Source organism: Malurus melanocephalus, unplaced genomic scaffold, assembly GCF_030028575.1.
Source record: "Malurus melanocephalus ecotype Western Australia unplaced genomic scaffold, MMel_1.1 scaffold_655, whole genome shotgun sequence".
Classification (NCBI taxonomy): Eukaryota; Metazoa; Chordata; class Aves; order Passeriformes; family Maluridae; genus Malurus; species Malurus melanocephalus.
The window spans coordinates 297,194-317,101 of NW_026623887.1; the positions used below are offsets into that span (position 1 = coordinate 297,194).

The 19,908-nt window shown below is 37.5% G+C and overlaps 1 protein-coding gene across 1 annotated transcript in view; it reads left to right on the plus strand.

Moving 5' to 3' along the window:
* The window catches only part of LOC130583991 (contactin-associated protein-like 2), a gene marked incomplete at both ends in the record, with an annotated part of 278,907 nt that extends 262,597 nt beyond the window's left edge, over positions 1–16,310 (plus strand). Inside the window, 3 exons of the mRNA XM_057383713.1 lie at positions 1,944–2,189; positions 3,682–3,815; positions 16,217–16,310. Of these exons, the coding sequence (XP_057239696.1) occupies positions 1,944–2,189; positions 3,682–3,815; positions 16,217–16,310 (474 nt within the window). The remainder of the gene's footprint in view (positions 1–1,943; positions 2,190–3,681; positions 3,816–16,216) is intronic.
* Between the last annotated feature and the right edge of the window lie 3,598 nt (positions 16,311–19,908).

Sequence of the window (19,908 nt, forward strand, 5' to 3'; positions counted from 1 at the left end):
AGAAGCAGGGGCTGAAGAATAAATTGGTGGTCATAGGGATATTTTTAAGGCCATCTTGCAAATACTTGGAGCTTCTGCTTTTATATTTTTGCATGCTAACGCTTGTTTCCTACACCACTGTTGATGGCAGAGAGCATCACAGGTTGGGGAAGTTTCTTCATGACACGGCCCTTCACTTTTAATCCAGGAGCACTAAAGTTGAGACTACTGCAAAATATAGCCGTTAAATGAAATTGCCTCTCCCATAACTTTTTCAGGGTGATTTAAGTTTTCTTCTATAAAATTGCAGATATAAATCCATCAGAATGATCGAATTATTTATAGCGCTTTGGGACCGCAGCTTGGCTCTGTGTTTTATATGTCCATATGGTGACAGTGATGGTGATATTTTGAGTTTTGAAGAATTTTTATATGGTAGCAAGAAAATATAAAGCTTTTCCAGCACTAGATTTAGCAAAATTATGGAAATATAATTATTCTACCTATCCTCCTAACTGTTCTCTGCTCAGCTCCTCTGAATGAATTCTGCAGGCTCTTCCCTGACTTGCTCTGTCTCTGTGTAGATCTTGAAAAATAGGCATCTTCTCTCATGTGTTTTGAGATAAAACCTTTGCTTAGAATTGTGTGAGGATTCACAATAAACAGAATAAAACAGAACTAAAACAGAACTAAAACAGAACTAAAACAGAATAAATTTTTTTTTTGTTTAGACAGGCAATTTTGCTCAAAACTATGACAACTTTGCATCATGTAGGAAAGTAGTAAACAATGAGATACTTGTTTAAAGACTGTTTATGGTTTTAAGCATTTAACATAATCCTTCTTTGAATACAGTACTCATATATTATTATTCTAATGTTTATTAATAATTATTTACTCTCTCATGAAATGTTCTTAAACACACCATCTTAATCAAGGTCACATATAGTTTAAAAATTTCCTTTAATGTTGTTGTCCCAGATGGCACAGCTGATGCAGTACCAYGATGTCTCCAAATGAATGACTGCCATAGGAAGTCAATCAAGTGATCCCCAGTGGAGTAGGTGACACCTACTCCACAGTGGTAGGCAACTGTGCAGTAATTCCTGTAGGAGTTTATCAAAGTCAGCAGTAACAGTCTGGAAATATGATTTTAATGTTTAAAAATAAGCTGGACTGCATTATAATGAGAAGCAATACTAGTGCTTTTTCAGCTGAAAACATTAATTCTGTCAAAAGTAGGTTTGTGTTCTGTCAGGGGTGTTGAAACATTACATCTTGTCTCAGATTGGTTTGAAAGCTTCATCTAGATAGCACCCCCTGGGATCTACAGTTCAGGTATTTCTTGCCTCTTGTTCTCAGCTTAGTCAAGGTCCCTAGTAAATTTTATCATTTCCCATAAGGGCAGTCTCCTTATGGAGCGCTCATGAAGAACTGTGCTAGCAGTGGATAACGTGCTASCATTGTGTCCAGTCCTTTCAGGGTCTGGAATTGCCATTATTCCTTTGTGAGATCTTTCCAAATCCACTCAAATTTGTTAGTTAGAACTTCTGGTTTTCCTTTTCCTTGACTGTTGTTTGTTTACTGTGTCCCTCAAAACACTCTTCCTTGGACCTCCTTCTTTGGACTACTATCTACTGCAAAATTTCAATTAGAAAAAAATTAAAGCATAATTATTCTTGTCTGTAGTATTGATATAAGCAATAGGCACAGGCGTTCTGTGAACCCAAAAGGAAATCTTTCCTTTGCTCTGTGAAGCCAGGTACCCACCAATAAAATGGAAATTTTTCTTCTCATTCTCATAGGAAAAYAGTGAGGCTCTTGACCTAAATAATGTGCTTAAATGCGACAGTAGAAATGTGCACAGATTAGTACTGATCAAGTCACAGTAATATGTTTCAGCCAAAAGGTGTCAGAATGTTTAATTTTTTCTTTTTCATCCTCCATTTTCTGTTCTGTTCAAGATGTGGGAGCATTTTTTGAAGAAGGAATGTGGCTTCGTTACAACTTCCACTCCCCAGGAACTAGCATGAAGGATTTAGTCAGCCGGACACTTTTGAGCTCTGCAGACCCTGAGATCACAGTGCCTGACCTCAGCCTGAACAAAGAAGAGCTCAGCTTCAGCTTCAGCACCACCAAGGCCCCTTGTGTCTTATTGTACGTCAGCTCCTACACCCCGGACTTCATRGCTGTGCTCGTGAAACCGACTGGTAAGGAACTGCTCTGGGCTCCCTCCACTGCAGGAACAATTGACAATGCCAGGCTGACATCCAAGGGAAGCTCTGGACGAAGAAGAAAGTCTCTTCACTCTTGCCATGTAAAAGTAAAGCACTTAGAAATCTGAACCTGTATTCTGCTTCTGCTAGATTTGGTGCTGATGTAACTGTTAACCATGGTGGTGTTTCTTTAGCCAATCCTCCCTCACWAAACAAAACCAAACCAAACAAGCAAAAGAAACCCAAAACCTGCTACAACAGTCAGACCCATGCCTTGAATCAGCATTATGGTGGGGACAAGTAAGCATCCACATGAAGGCACCTGAATAGCTGAATTCCTTGCAATGTCACTAGTAGTCAGTGGAAAGTGTTAAGTACTGTTATTCTGAAAATCTGGACACTCACGGGGTGTGCTATAGTGTATAATGTCCTAAACATTTTGGTGATGGTTGAAGGTTGGATATGGACCATTTGCTGCTACAGCATTAAAACTATATGTAAACTGAATATACWTCTATTTCAAATAGTGCCTTAGTGCCTCATGAAAATCTTAATTAGGATGATTTTGCTACTGTTCTCTTTTATGGGATGAGTATTCTTTATGGGATGAGTAATGCCAGTCATTTTTTTCCTCTTCATGAGAAAGAAAGAGAGTGCATGAGAGAAATCCGGCATCACATGACTAAACCATAGTTATAAAGGTCTAAGTCTGCTCTTTTKGGCCAGAATATTTCCATTTTTCATCAAGAGTAGGGGCTGCATTTCCCTTTTCAAACATTCTTCCTTTTAATCAAATATTTAAATGTGTTATGAAGAGCAGACCCTTCACTTCTGTTTAGAAAAGAAAAATCTGTCTGGCAGTGTGTTATGAATATCAATTAACCACTTCTGACTATACTTATCTAACAACGTAACCTGAAGTTTTCATTTCCCAACATAATATTAAATTTCAATGGAAGTCCAGACGGTCACCAATCAACAACAATTAAACATGTGAGCAAGAAAGTCCCTTGTGTGATTTCTGTGTCAGTGCTAATTTGTTCTAATTTTGCCTTTATTCAATGCATGTCAATGGTTTATTCTTTAGAAAATGTTATGCTTTGTATAATTTAGAAGAATTTTACTGCAGCAAGTACAATCATCTCAACAATAAAGTGTTATTGATGTGCTCAATTTTGTACCAATTGTCCATATTGTTCAAGGCATAACTCCAATTTGTTTGGTTTGCAGTCTGGAGTGTTTACAAACACTGTGGTTTGGAGATGCTGGTCATTGTCACACTTCTGGGTTATAAACTGGAGGCAGTTTCAGCCCAGTAACTTTATCATCTCAAACACCAGCTCTTCTCTTACTGCAGAGACCAACTATGAGAGCAATTAAGTGTGAAATGATAACAGCTGTATGTGAAAATAAAGAGGGGGAAATAGCTGGTGAATAAAGATCAAAATACCTGAGGGTGCTTTTCACATCTTTTCTTTCTTTCTAGGGAGTCTGCAAATTCGGTACAACCTCGGGGGCACCAAAGAGCCATATAACATTGACATTGACCACAGAAACATGGCCAATGGRCAGCCCCACACTGTTAATGTCACACGGAACGGACGGGACATCATACTGCAGGTAAGCTCTTCACTTCCATTACTTGTAGCATTTTGTTTTCTGATGGGTCTCCATTCCTCTGAAAARATCAATGAAATTTAGAAAACAAAAAGTAGAGTAGATGGGGTTTCAGATCACACTCCTAGGAGTTAATAAAAGCCATTCACTCCCTGTGTTGTATCAGCTCATGTTGCTCTGAAAACCTCACTTTAGTGCGATGACAGCTGGGCTAATACAGGTGTCACTGTAGATGCTCGAGGGCATCTGAGACATCTGGGCTGATAGATRACATGGGACTTAGGATAAACCTGTGCCATTCTGGAGCAGCAGCTGGAAGCCRGGAGGGATRCCCTACAGCATCTAAAATGCCAGTGAAGCCTGATGCARATAATATCATTCCCTAAGTCCTGAGTCTGCAAAGGAGAATGTCTTTAAATTTTAATTTACACCAGAGTCCAGTGAAATCGCAAGAGTTGTTTTGCAAAGATGAGCAGATGCTTAAGAGTTTGTGTGACATGAGTCTGGGACAGAGAGTATTGCTGAAGGTACATACCTCTTCTTTATTTAGGTCTATTTAGGTTCTGGTCTAGCATAGGTTGGAACTTCATCTCTCTATATCTCAGTTTATGAAACTTTGGGATAGTATAATACTATTTAAATAACTGAGGGGGGCACTGCAAGAAGCAATCAGTGTTTCCAGGCAGCCTCCTCTCCGGGGTCATTACAGAGCTCTCTTTTTATTCCCTGCTTGTCACATCTGCAAACACGGAGATTGCGAGCAGGGTGTAAATGTTTTGTCAGCAGGAGAGTCAGGTGGATGGGATGCATTAATCTGCATTTGTTACTTCAGAAGATGCAAACCAAAACCAATAACCAATAATGAAATATAAAAATGGGAAGTTTCCTTGGGAACCAAGCCAAAAGGTGAAGGATAGTAGCCATCACAGTATTATCTACCTTAAGATTAAAATAAATCCCTGACAATTATTTTTCAAGGTATAAAAAGGAAACTTTTCAGTGCAGTATGCCATTTGTCTGAGGCTCTCAGTACTCAAAACAACACTGACTGCATTGAAGTAAAATTGTCACAAAATTATTCACAAAATGCCAAATAACCTAAAAAATATGTAGGTGATACTTCCAAACTCTTTTCAGGCTTTTGGAGATTGGGAGGGCTAAATATTAATATAAGTGTCTGCCTTGCATGCTGTTGCATTAATTTCACCTACAGCTAAATGGAAAACCTATAGTTTGGTGCCCCTCTGGTGTTAAATGATTCTATTTTGGGGAAGTATAGCATGTTTCCTATGGACACATAACTGGCTGATTTAGGAATCAGTAAAACTGAATCCATTATTTTCCAGAGGGATCAGATGAGATACCTTGCCCAGTTGGAAAATGCGTACACAATTAAATGTCCAGCCTTGCATCAACTCACCCAAACTTGGTTGCCAATAATTTTTCCCAGTGTTTTATAGACTGATGCCTATCTAGGACTTTGAGAAGGCAGAAACACATTMGTTAGTGTTTCTCTGCTGGGGTAAAATTTTTTTAATCTATTGTAAGTTCTTAAAATGCAGCTGGTTTATGTAACYAGAAAGCAGACATATTTGAGGCTTCATAAATGTGCTGATCTGTCTGGTGCACATGCAAGAATAGGGAAAGAAGGGACCCATTCAAAGCAAATCCAGAAATCCTATCCYCACTGTGTCCTCAAAGAGACTATTTCTATCAAATTTTGCTTATTCTTTATAAGTTCATTTTATTATTTAGCTGGTTACATTCTGTAAATGAGACAACGGATATGAGCAGAAATGAATCTGCTCAGTAGATTGCTCACTTGGAAATTACTCCTGTTTTCAAAAATGAGCTCATCACAGTGTTTGAAAATACACTAGATATAAATACAGTTTTTCTCAGTATCCAGAGGACAAATCGTAAAGTATGAGTTTTCTCTTGCAGATCTGAGCTATGAACATTTGAGTAGACTTTTATTTCCTGCTAAATCCTACTCCAACCTGATGAGCAGCTGGTTTGCTTGCTTTTAAAGAAGACAGCTTGCTTGCCAGGTGCTGTTGCTCACACTTCCACATCTCTACATGGCATAAAAGTGTCACAAGAAGGATTTATTTCTCATCAAAGCTTCAATTCAAGAGCACTCAGTATTTTTGAGATCTTAACAGCAAGTTCATACTTAGAATACCTGTCTTTCTAACTTACTGTAATAACCCTGCAGTGCCAGAGAGATTTAAAAAATCTGAAGACAGGCAATAAATTGCAACCATACGAACTGTGTGAACCAGAGTTTTATCTTGATTCTCAGGAGTTTCACTTACATATAAATATGAAAAAAGACTCATTAATGAACTCTATGAGACTTCATCCCATGCTGGCAGACAGGAGACCACTGATTACATACATAAAATCAGAAATTGAGGCAGGATTTGAAATTAATATATCCACAGTACTATAGGTACATAAGATAGCTAAGAAAGCCCAGGAACAAATATTTAATATTATTTTTTTATTATAATTGCATCAGTATTCCTAACATACCATCAAGTCAAGACTAAATGTAATAGCAAAGGCTCTGTCAAATGGTTTTTATGTTTCAGTTTTATACACTTGCTGGCTGCAGACAAATCAATAGTTAGTTCTACATTAAATAATAAGCTCTCARTTGTGTCGCCAGTTGTTTCTCAAGGATAAGATTAAGGATTACAGTYGATTTATGTATCAGGAAAAGCAAATTACATAAACTCAGGGACAAAGATACGCTCATTTTCTGCTGTTTCCATGAGGTGGACAAAATTAACATTTGATWGTAAYAATTCCTACCCTTCCCCTCTCCTAWAATACCAGAMACTAGTAATYATGGCACACCTCCACAGCTACATTATTTCACCTGAGGCAAGAAAAAGGCAGGACTGACAGATGGGGAATTCATGATTCCAGTACATGACATTTCAAGAGCTGAGCTTTAGGTTATGGAGGGCAAGTTTTACTTTGTTTGACTTCATTAAAAGATTTCATGCTTCAGCGGGGTGTTTTACATATCATAAAAACCAGATCACTCTTTACCAAGTGTTCACAGATGATTAACACTATTCACACATCAGTAAAATCTTCTTTGAAGAAAGCCAAGGACAAAAGCTCCCTAGCAGAGGTTCTGATCCAAAGCCCATTGAAGTAAATGAAAGGCCTTCCATTGCCTCCAGCAGGCTTTAAATCGTACCTTTAAGAACTGTGATAGTTGCATCCTTAGTGGAAGATTCATACCTTCTGCTTCTTTGCATGTCCCCAAAGTAAAATCAGGATGGAATCTGGATCAGAGATTTTTCTGTTCTGTTGCACAAAGGTAGATCAGCCCACTACAAAGAAAAAAGAAAAGRGGAAAAAAAGGGGGRAAACTATGATGTACTTTGATTGTTAGTGGAATAAAGCTGAAAGTMGACAGACTTAGACTGGGGGTATCAGCTTCCTAACTTGAACATTCTCAACAGGTGTCCAGCTCTCCATCCCTCCTTTAAAGCTGTTTCTGGTTATGGGTTATGAGTCACAAGTTGTAATTCCTTCTTTGTTCCTGAAAAGGATTCTACCTGAGCAACTTCTTCAGGGCTCTGAAGAAACTGTCCAAAACTRTGAGCATGCTTTCAGGACAGCYCTCAGCAGCCACTGCACATCTTCTMAGGCCACACAGGACAGCTGACAGTTCTCTCTTTCAGGCTTGCACAATWTGTCAAACTGTGGTGGAGGRGCTGCACACARCAATGCCATGTATTCTTAGTGGTAATTGCTGACTCCACTCAAAATGAGCTAAATTATGAGTCTTTATGGAAATCTTGACCTGAACTCAGCTGTTCCTAAGGCTGRGAATAACCCAGAAAATGTATTTGTGCAAATCTCCCTTTTCCAGCTTCACCAGAGGCAAGCAACACAATATGCCCATCTTYGTGAAAAATGATCAATGCAATATTTGACCCTTACCCAGATGAAATAAAAAAGAAACAGAATTTTTGCAAGACCATTTCCATTTTGAGCTCTGCATTACTTGAAAAGAAAGAACAATTGCAAGTTCCTAGATGCTTTAAAAATGTAAATCATWCAAACTTAATTCAAAAGTAATCTGAATAACAAAATAAAATGRTAAAAATAATAGCAATAAAATAAAATGGAGGAAGTGGAACAAAGCAGTCTGCATATAATCCCCATCTTAAATGCAATGAATATATCAAAGATTTTATAATTGAAGATTAAAATTTGTTCTCATTAAAGTGAATGGGAACTTTCTCATTGACAGTGAGGCTATAATTTCATCTTCCATTGTTATTGTTGCTGTAGAATCACACCTAACTATCACATTTCCTACATTTTGAAGCCTCAACAGAATATGATCACTGAGGTCTTGCTTACGAGAGGCTATAAAAAACAGCTAACCCAAAAAGTAACGAAAGCTAGATAAAATAAATTTTCTAGAAAGATATTTTATCTAGCTTTAAAGACTTCAAATGATAGAAAATTTACCATATCCTTTGGCTATGTCTTATGGTGTGTAAGTACCATCCTTGTAAAGAATTTGCACCTAATTTACAGTTTGAATTCTGCAGACATCAACATTTAACTTTGGGGTCTTTGCTTCTATGTTTGATAGATGAAAGAAATGTTTCGTGTCAGGTGTCACTCCCCTTCACACTTCCTTAGAGAYGCTGATTAAAACATCTTTTCATCTTGTCTGCGAGAAGCTAAATAAACTGATCTATTTTAATATACCCTCAAACATCTATAGTTTTTGAGWCATAAAACGATTTGTTAACTCTTCTTTGAAAGTTCTCCCTTTGAGTCACACTTTGAAAACATTTACCATAGGATTAGAAATGGTAATGGTTGTTATGCCATCAAAATGATGTAGAAACACCATTTTTATTTATTTCTGCCATTTTCTGGGAATTGCACTGCCTCAGCATCCTTTGGGTAGTGCTGTAAATTGTGCAGATGCCAGATTAATTTGGAGGCTGGTTTAGCTAACATTTCACTGGTAAGGAAAGGGGAAGTACTGTTCATGATTTGAAAGGACAGACATTATTTACAAATTCCACAGCAGCTGACATGAATAAAACATGTTTAAARTATCCAGGACTTTAATCACAGGTAAAACATGGAAACCATAGTTTACATCAATGCAACATTTAAACCTCTGCTTTGTTTCCTAATACCCAGGTAATTGTATTATAGTGAAAGAATAATTAATGAATTTCCAAACACATTTGGCTTAAAGGAAAAAAAAATCATTTGTTCTATCAATAGTAAATGCCTTCTTGCTGAAATGAATTATTTAAAATCCCTGGGCATGCATCCTTTTCACTATGTATTGCCCCTCTGTAGTGGCAATGTATTACTCAGAATGCTACTGCCACAGAAAGCAAACTCAGGCCATTTTCTTGAGCAGCCATACATTAGATCTGCATGTTTAATGCATTAGCACTTAGTTTACCCATAACTGCTGAGCTCTTTTTTCAATCAGAACTCACAAGAAAGTGGTTTTTACTCAGGTCTGAAAATATAGGAGGTTTWTARACAAATACATGAGAAAGTAGCATAAAAAGCTATCAACAGGTATCAACAAATTTTTGGAAATAAAACAAAGCTTTTATTGATATGGTATATCATGCTKATAATCCTAAACAACTTCTGTTTTCCAAAATATAAAGAATTACAGACCCTGATTTTTGCATAATTCAAGTTCCCTCCACTATAAGGATGCTATAGATATTGCTAATGACCAGGTGTTCAACACTCAAAAGGGTCTGTAAACAACAGCAAGAAACAGCAGAATAGAATTTAAATTGTATGTGCCAGAATTCACTGATTATTAATTTTTTTAACCTGTTCTTTTGCACTCACAGGATGACCATGAACCCAAGCAGATCTGTTGATTTAAACCTTCACTGAATTTACTCAACTTCTTTATTTTACAGTGTGGCTCACACTCAGTTAAAGAGAGCAGTTATGGGTAGACAGGAACCCCATAAATAACTTATTTTGTGTGTGATAGAAGTTGGTTAGTGGCATCTTCCAAGGTAAGCCAGCACATCCTCATTGAATCGTAGCTCAGTGAAAGCCAGAAAAAAAGTTTTCAAAAAACAGAAAGAAAGCCAGAAAAAAGTTTTCAAGAACTCCTTTCAGTCATCAATAAATGAGGGGGTGGAATATCCTCACCCTGAACATCAGGACATGGCATCAGATCTTTCTCTTATTGGAAGATATACAGTGGGAAACACATGATCCATACATCCCTTTCTCAGGCTGATGAAGTATATATTTTTACAAGACTTTTACCCTCTCTGCATCAGCTGAGATAGTTTTAGCCTTAGAGGCCTCTTCACTTTCTGCTCTGTAAAACCACTCCATAGAAGAATTCTTTTACATAGCCGTCCTTCTCCTATCTTTCTAGCACAGCTTGTGTTGCTGGATTCAGAGTCATGTTTCAGCTGCCTTGTCCCAAACTTTGCCCATGTCTAGGTCTATGTACCTTAAAGTTACAGAACTATTTTCTAGGCACAAAGCAGATAATAAGGGAAAAGAGTAGCATCATAAAACTACGTACCATRACAAAACCCAGAAATGCAATATCTTCCTCACTGTACAACCCTGTTTTCCTTGGAAATAAAGCTAAGGTGGTTCAGATCAGAAGGGAGCATGGCACAGTCTAATAGTCACTGAGTCTGCATATCAGAGCAGAGCAAAGGTCTGCAGAGCGTATCAGCAGGCTTATCCACCTCAAACCTGTTACTTACACTGAAAGTATTTCCTTCTTCCATGATGTATTTCCAGTGATGAGTGTGTGTGCCTTCCTTGGCCTGTGTGATTGCTCGTTTGATATCATTTTATTGGAATTAAAGAAACAAGGAAAGAACAAAAAAATCATTAACTAATCCCAGAGTCCAAGATGAAGCTAAAAAAGTCAAAACCTACCATGAACTAGGTGATTTCCATTATATGAAAGCACRCATTGGACAAATTAATGTCCTGTGAAAGTCATCTTTAGGTACCTGAGGTAGATCTCTTTAATTTTAATGACTTTCTATTGCTTCTACATTTATGGTGATTCATCTACTAAAGAGAGCAATAAAAAGTCAACAGATATGTGAAAGAAGCATCAGAGAATTGTTTCAATTGAAGGAAGCCAAACTAAACAGTGTGCTTTTCCTTATCAGTGCTTCTGTTACATTTTGAGTTATGTTTCTACATTTCCATTTAAATTTTATCCAAATTTTTGCGGGTTTTTAGAGAGAGGCAAATTCTCCCTGTCATTATTTAGGAGAGCAACAGCAGCTTTGTATATATACAAGCTTACTGCACATAAAGGATTTGAGTTGAACACCAGAAAGAAAAAAAAAACCATAAAATCTTTATATTTGTTTTCTTGCAATGTAACTGTATTTTTTTGTGTCTGTATCACACATTAATCACATTTTTAATAGAAATCCCTGTAACAAAGAGACTTTATCATAAAATATTGTGGTTGACATTTGTTTCTAAAAAAAGACCTGCTAAAGGGTAATCAGTGCATTTCACCAGCAAAAGAGATTTTTTAGGAGTGGTTCCTAAAATAATATTTACCATACCTCTATAGAAAATCCATCTGCAGAGCTCAAACACAATGCAAACCTTTAGTTTGCCTTACATCGTTCTGATGAGGYGTGTGCCTCCTCCTGTGTTCCAGACGAGCAGTGAGGCTGCAGGTCTGTGGCAGTCTAAGGTAGTAAAAAATGCCAGGTTTATGGTCCTGCCTGTTCCTCTGGATCCATTCTTCATTTACTGTCCCTGCCTTGTCCCTGCTCTGGCTCTGAKCTGATCTGCTCTAACCTGGCCAAGGATCTGACCCGGCAGGAACAGATCAGCGGAGCAATAGTGCCACACTAAGGAAGGAGCTGGATCGCAGTAASAGTGACCATGATCAGCCTGAGGAATTACACAATTACCACTCCAATCTGCTCCTTTTCTGCTGTACAAGAAAAAAAAATAAAATATCACAGCATTAAAAATATTGCTTGAAAATATTTTCCTAACCTTTCAGCAGGTGAATAATTATCTATATTTCACCAATAAAAAGAAAATAATTATATCGTCCATTTGATTTCTCCCATTCTGTTTTCTCATACACTGCTATCATGCTTGTAAGGAGCTCCATCTAAACACCTGCATAYCACCTTTTTATTTTCTCGGAGTCTCATACCTACTCTGTCCTAACTTTKCAGGCATTTTTGAGTAGGAACATTTTTTGTTATGTTTTGTCATAGAACTTAGCACAAAAAGCTCTTTTTCAGGACTAGAGAAGCTTGTAACAGAAGTTATAAACCATCATAACAATCAGAACAGAAATACTACATTGATCATGATGATAATRCCCCCTTCTTTATCCTGCTACAACTGAAGTCAATAGCAGAGCTGTATTGACATCAGATGGTGTGTAATTAAGACCTACAGTATTATTATTCCATCTGACTTCGACAGGTTTTTTTAATAAAATGTCTCCAACATAAAGAAAAACCTTAACTCTATAGCAGTACATAGGCTGGGTTGACAATCATTCAGATGTAAATATATACACAGGGTCAATATAAGTTATGCATTTGTGTTTACACCTTTTTTTTCCCCCCAAGATTACTAAAGTGATGTAGTCATTATGTTTGCCCTTAGATTGATATCTCTATTAATCTCAGAACTCTCATCAAGATTAGTTTTGTAATCTAAGTGAACAATAATATGAAAGAAAGAACATTTTATTAAACTTCTGCWTAAATCCAAACAACTTCAGAAAAAGGCAGTCTGCCCTGGCGTGACGTGACTTGAGAACTAAAACTGCAAGTTCCTCATAAACTGACACCTACTTTCATCTGTATGACACTCAAAGCCACACTGTCTGTTTATATGAAGCTCAAATGAAATTACTGAGTTTTAAAAGAAAAGTAGCTGTAATGAAAAATCTTAAATATGATTTTAGAACTGTAATTTAATACAAAATCGTGACATCAGCATTGGTGTATACAGAGGTTCTATTTAATTTTCGTTAAATAATGTAATAACTTTTTTCAAATACCATTTGACACTAGTAATTCCTTTTTTATTACGTGCCTTCTATTAGATTGATGGGCTAGTATTTCATGCAGAGACTGCAGGCTGCTCCGTTCCAGCTGCTTACACGGGAGCACCCACTGGATGGCAGTCACACACAATTTTGGAAATAATTCAGCATAGAGCTTTAACTCACCGCTCTGTGAAGAAACCCTAGGTTGAAAGTCTCTAAAAAMAGATTTCTTTTAAAAGACGTGCTATAAAAGCAAGCGGACAGAAATCTTCGTATTCCCTCACCTGCTATTCCCTAGACCCACTGTCGTGTGGTGCACCATTTCCAGGTGCCGGGATCAGAGAAAGGCATCGCTCAAAGCTGTGGAAAACAATGCAGGTGTCCCCTGATAAGAGATACCAGAGCTGGCAGTGGAGCAGGAGCTGGCTCTATCCCTGATCAGAAAAGCTTGCCCCAGAAAATTGGTATCAGCAGCTTTTAAATTGAGATTTATTTTAACTAGGAATCAAAACGACACAAAACTTTAAACAGTCAGTAAACCCCGAAAACAATCCACAGCTGAACCCATTGGAATATCTGTCCTTGACCTCAACAAGATGTGAAAAATACATGTGAGTGATGGATTCAGGCTTTTATTCCGTGCGAGAGCTCTTTTTAAACGAGCAAACCTGAGCAGTAAAGTGTCTGTTCCTGTGAGAGCCYGCAATGTAACACATCATCAGTTTCATTTATTGCAATCCCTTTTGCCTCTGTACCAGAGGGAATGCCCGGCTATGCGGAATTCCCAAGGGAAGGCAAGGTCACTGAAAGGACTTCTGGTTGTTTTTATTTTAAATCTGGCCAAGGTTACTGCTAACTAACCTGCTCCAACATGGCAAAAGAGAGGGCATTTCCCCATCCTAAACATTACCTTAAGACAAAGGGAGTCTTATCATACCACAGCAGGCAGAATTTGATATTCTGTAATTGTGCATGTAAACGTTCACAGCAGTTCATCGTTTAAATTGACTTTTCATTTTGATCCATGTCCTGCAGGTACCCAAGTAGAGGCAGTCTATACATTAGGCAAGGATGGTTTATTTTATTTCGTGTTGCTRATTACTTGTTACTCCAAGGATGGACACATGGCTACTGCTTTAGGACATCCACCATACATCGATAAGTTAAATCACAGATTGATAATTATTTTAGTTTTTTCATATTTTATCTGATTAATGATGATCTGATCAGCACCAGTGCTCAGATTCCAGATCACAATAAAAAAATATATTTTAAAGTGTTCCAGATTGATCTTGAAAAAGAAGGAATCTAATTGTTGATGATACTTACCAGTGTATGCGGTAGGATGCCAGGCTAATTTATCAGAGTTATTTCAGCATATTTWAAGTCATAAGAGAACAACCTAGAACATTAATTCTTTGTATTTATTGGAAATAATTCCACTGCAGGCAAAGAAGGTACATGAGATGATTAACCTTTTGAGAGGCTGGAGAATCAGTGTTTTGTGCATTAGTTTCCACCAATCTTTTCCCAATACACCTCTCTAAAATTTACACCTTTCATTTAACAGCCACAAGGGTTATTACCATTAAATACCATGAGGGATCTGAGCTATTTTTATTTGTCCTCTGATAAAGAGAATTTTGTTTTCACCTGATGTGCCTGCAGTTCTCATTGAAAATGGGTCTGGCACTTGCAATGTTGAATGCTGGAACATTTCCCTTCCATCAGGAAAACCAATAGCAASCACTTAAGTGGAGTCTGTTCCTAATAGGGCCTGAGGTGGTTGAGGCTGAGATTTGTTTTGTATTTTAACCCTTTATACACTTATTTGACTACATCCTTTCAAAAATAACTCTTTTCCAGTTGAATTTATATGTCTAATTTTAGGTAGAATGTGTATTTCTACTTTTTATTAAAAATCTGAGAAAAACTGTTCAATATACTTTGAATAGACTGTGACTTCTTATCTTCTGAGCATAAAGATGGAACTATGTTTTTCCATGTATTTATCTCAAAATAATTGCTGTGAATGACAGTTATATAAATTAAAAATAATTTCTGAACACTAAAACTTGCTAGACCTTTTTTTGTAATCTGAGGAGACTTTTTTCTCTCTSTCTGTTATGTATACACACTTCTCTTCTTGGGGTTTTATGGGGAATTATAAGAAAGACAGGACTCCTCCAGTTATTAYTGATTTTTGGGATGGTTGCTTCTGCAGATTCATGATACCAGTAGTCTTTACAAGGGCCTGAGCTCACAGTATTCCAGATTATCAGGGGATTCAGCCCTTCAGTTCTATGCTACCTGCCATTCATTTACTTTTAAACACTGAACTGAGATTTGTAGTATCATTAAAACAAAGTAATCCTCAATAATAACATTTTGAAATTAGAAATATGGCAAAAAGATATGTGAAAATATTGCATGCCCTGTAGAGCTGCCATTTCTTGAGAATTACTTCTGCAGTCTATTCCACCCTGCAAAGTCTTAAATCACGTATATGAGTTTCCRTCCTGTTTTGTGCCAAGGCAAGGCCAGAATAAAATAAACTATTGCTGTTCTGCCTTCTTAAAGCCTGTAATAAACATGTAAAGCTGAGAAAATAAATAACAGCAAAGATAAAAATTCATSCCAATTACCTTTATGAAATGTGAAYATCAAAACTCKATCGAGCTATATTAAACTGTGCTAATAGCACTATTACTAAGCATAGGCATTTCATTTTATTGCTCTCTTTCTTCACATTTTTTCTGTTAAATAGCTAAAAACGGGGAAATATGCTAATGTAACATGATTGCTGTGTCATATCGGGGACAGTATGCATTTTCTATAGATTGAACTATTTAGCTAAGTTGATTACTCTTGAATTCAATTAGCTTTCAGTAGCTTTTTCAATCAAATTGARCAACATTCTCAACAAGAAAGTAATAAGCATGAACTGCATGTATGCAGGTCATGTAAATTTAGCTTAGCAGTAACATAGGTCCCAAATGTAAATCTATTTCTATGGAAATAATAAGTTGCTTTATTATTGATGCTGTTGTTATATTTAGAAATTGAAGCACATAAGCAAAACCTGATGTGATTCTACAACAATCAGAAGAAAAAATATATTCAATATAGGTATTCTCAAGGCCTCGGGAAATGTGGAGATGGCAGATGTGGAAAAAAGGGTATTTACTTTTGTTTTCCCTTTACGAAAAGGAAAGTAGGCTGTATTAGACAGTTCTAAGTGATGGCACAAACTCCACGGAGTAGACCTGATTCAACAGACCGGTAAGAAGTGCATCAGTTCAAAACACTCATCATTTCTTCTCTCTTTCTCCAGCTTGATCACTATCCACCAACAAGTTACAGCCTTCCAGCCACGTCTGACATTCAGTTCAACTCCCCAAAGGCACTGTTCCTAGGAAAAGTTATAGGTAAGATTTCATTCTATAACTGGGATGATGAAGCGTGTGTAGCAGGATGCTTGCTGGACACRTCACTCTTGATCAAAAAGAGGGGCTACTGGAGTTGCATCTGAAGGAGGGCTCATGTTCATCTCATCACAGAAGCTGATGAGAGCACAAATAAATAATTGTCTGCAGAGGGGTGGGGTAGCGGGGGGAAGTATGGGCAAAGAGACGCTTGGAACTTTGTGAGGTTTCATTACTCTCTCAGCATCCAGTGTGGGCATACAAGGAAATTACTGACACCACTGCTTCTAAAAGGAGATATTGGAGTGAATATTGTGAATATTACCGTTCACTGTGAAGTTATTTTGTGCCTTGAAATAGTCTTTATCCATGTGGACAACCTTCTTATTTCAGTGCATGCTCTTGTGTCAAAACTGTCCCTCATCACTCCAGTAAACCACCACCCTCTCACAGTAACACCCCCCTGTGAGGTCCTTTGGAGTCTGCAACACCTGCAGCAACGCTCATCTGGACATTTTCTATCCCTTTTATGGGCCTCATAATTATTTCCAGTGCAGCAACTTCCTGGCCAGATCCCCAGATGAGCTCAAGGGGGAATACAGATGCACCTTCAACTGCCTTGGCCTCACTTTTAGGCCATCCCATATTCCATTGTTTAATTTTTCTGCTACTGGCTTCTTACATTAATTTACAGGATTACCAGCTTCAAGTATTCAATTCTTCAGTTCTTCCCAACCTCTACAGTTTGCAAGGAGGGTTTTTTCCCCCTTTTCAGAGATAAAGAGGAATTAATATTATTTCCTCTACATGCTTTGTACAGAGATGAGGTTGCTTGAACACAGTGGAGAACTTAACCCAGAAAATGCAAACTTTTCTTTGTTAAGTAGTTAAGGCATTAATCTGTGAACCCTTTGCACCATCTTTTTAAGTGGTAAAGAAATTGACCACACAGCTTATGGGAYCTTTTACAGATAMATTTTTCTATTTGTTTTGCTTTTAAAATTTAACATGTAGAACTTCWGTGAAATAGGAAATTAAAAGCCTTTAAATTGACTGGCTACCAGGAGAGTCATGAACTGTTTTCTGGTATTTTCCAAGTCAGTTCTGTCAATAGTACAAAAGATGATGCAGTCTGATTTTGGCAGTCTTGGAAAACTGGGTGCATTCCCACCTCACCACACTTCATTTGGGCAGCTGGACTGGAACTGATGGTCTGACTCAATATTTTTAATAGCATAGGATTATATCAGYCCTTTGGGAATATGATTCTTTTGCATTTTCTTCTCTGCTTGTTACTATCTTTGCAAAGAGGGCATTTGATTAAGCAGAAGAACATATCGGTAGTAAAGAAACAAACAAGCAAACAACAGAAAAAATCCCCTTTTATCCTTGCTACCAAAGAAAAATTGAATTTCATTGCAAAGAGATGAATTTCCTGATGTAAAACTGTTGGGCAGCTGACCACGTCTGCTGATGAGCTTTTCTGTGCAACTTTCAGAGTCGTGTTGGATGAGGGAAGAGCTCAGTTAACAGGGTTACCCGAGGGCAGCAGTCTGAAGGGCAAAGTAGATGCAGAATTCAGTATCCTTAAAGCCTCTATCAGTCACCTCAGACTGACTAGGCATATTTTAGTGGTCTGGAGGGATTAGAACCAACAGAAGACCTGGATACATAGATCAAGTTGCAATTTGTGTCCATATGCAATTACATTCTCCAAATGGGCAATRTGGGAGCAGCCTCCCATTTCACTGCTGYGCTGGCCTCAATTGCATTCAGCTTCTGTTGTTCCCATACGATGCAATTCTTATTTATCAGCAAAAATGAATGCAAGGCCCTATTTTTAAAGACAGATGGKTTTTTGAAGAGCACTCTGGAAYGTTCTTCCTAAGAAACTGGTCTTCCTTCTGTCTTATTTCCATTTTATTAGTGTTATTTGCATGGGAGCAGGCGCTTCTGCCGCAGCTGTGCTTGCTGTGATGGAGAGTTCATCTGCTCCCTGTCAGAAATGATCCCTTGTACAACATCTACCCCAATGTGACACCTCTCKCTGCTCTAGGTGTTACCATATGGCTGATGGATAAAATGCTGCTTCGTAACTTACCCTTCACAATATTTTCTGTAAAGCAGAAGGGTCACATCACAAACAACACAAATGCTGAAGTTGACATCAGGGAGAATTTTTCTTCTTTAAGTTGCTGTCTGCTTTCTTGAAATACTTTTTATAAAATGCATTTGTTCACTGGCTTGGAAAGCATGGATATAAAGTAATTTTAGCCTTTTGGAAAACTAGAGGTAAAGACATTTAGTATATAATTATTACATAGGTAAAATGGATTATGATTTGAGGTGTGAAATAAAGCTGAAATAGACAACAAATGAAAAATCTTATTTTTGTGCTAGTACAAAAATAATAGCACAGRAGAAATGCAGGATTTTACAAAAATGATAGAAGGATATTGTTAATGTTTCAAGGAAGTTCTTCAATCTGTTATTTATATGTACTTAGGCTTTGAGGGCTGACACAGACAAGATGAGAGGGAAAACCTGGCTATCTGGATAATAAACTATGAAGAAAAAAAAGTGAAAATTAGACAGTGTGACAGAAATCTACATTTTCATGTAGGCTGCAGCTTGAAGATCATTACTGAGGTAGAATAGCACAGGTGTTTTATTTTCCCATTAAGTATAGAGGGTTTGGATGCAATACTCACCTTTGTCTTCACACCCTTTTTGAAGACCTACACCTGCACTGTCTTAGCCTGTACTTCATACTGAAAGTGAAGCATTTCTTTAACATTTAATCTGTATTTATAAGGAATTATCTAGACATAAGTACACACGATTTTGTAAAAGTAACATTCTGGTGAACAGAAATTATTTGAGAGTTTCTTGAAAGAATATATGTTTGAGCACAGAAACACCAAGATCAGACAAGAGTCGCTCYTGAGAAAGTGACAAAGAAGTGAAAAAAATATTTTCCTTCTCTGTCTTTCATCTCCACCAACCACTCCAAATTAAATTGTATCTTTTCAGAAATACTTATATATCCACTTGGAAAAATTGACATAATACATGTCACCATGACACAGATTATCAATTTCAGAACTGACAGTTTACCCTGCAGCTCACCTCTGTGGKCTCCATTTTTGCCTCTGCCTCAAGCTAGTGCTCTTCAGGGATTTCTAGCAATAGTAGCCAAAAGGAAAATACCTTTCAGGTCTGCCTTCCTTCTTACAAAAACAGCTGCCATCTCTCTATCGCTAAAGAGAAATCCTAGAAATCAACCCCAGGGGCCTGGATTCTTTTCGCAAAAGGCAGTTTCCTAGACAAGAAGCAGAATAGGAAGGTCCATTTCTAGATGTGGGGTTTTTTCCTGGTGTAAATTAAAGAATTTTTATTATTCTCTGATTRGAGTCTCTGTTTCTCTGCGGCTTTGTGGTGAAAATTAAAATTGTTCAGGTGACATTTCTCAGGATTCATTGTGATATTCACCGCCTTGGGCTGATGGGAGGTAAGAATCAGTTTACATCCAGCCAAGTAATTTCAAATGTGCAAAGGAGAGAACACAGAAAACTTCACAAAAAGGAGGTGATAAATGACA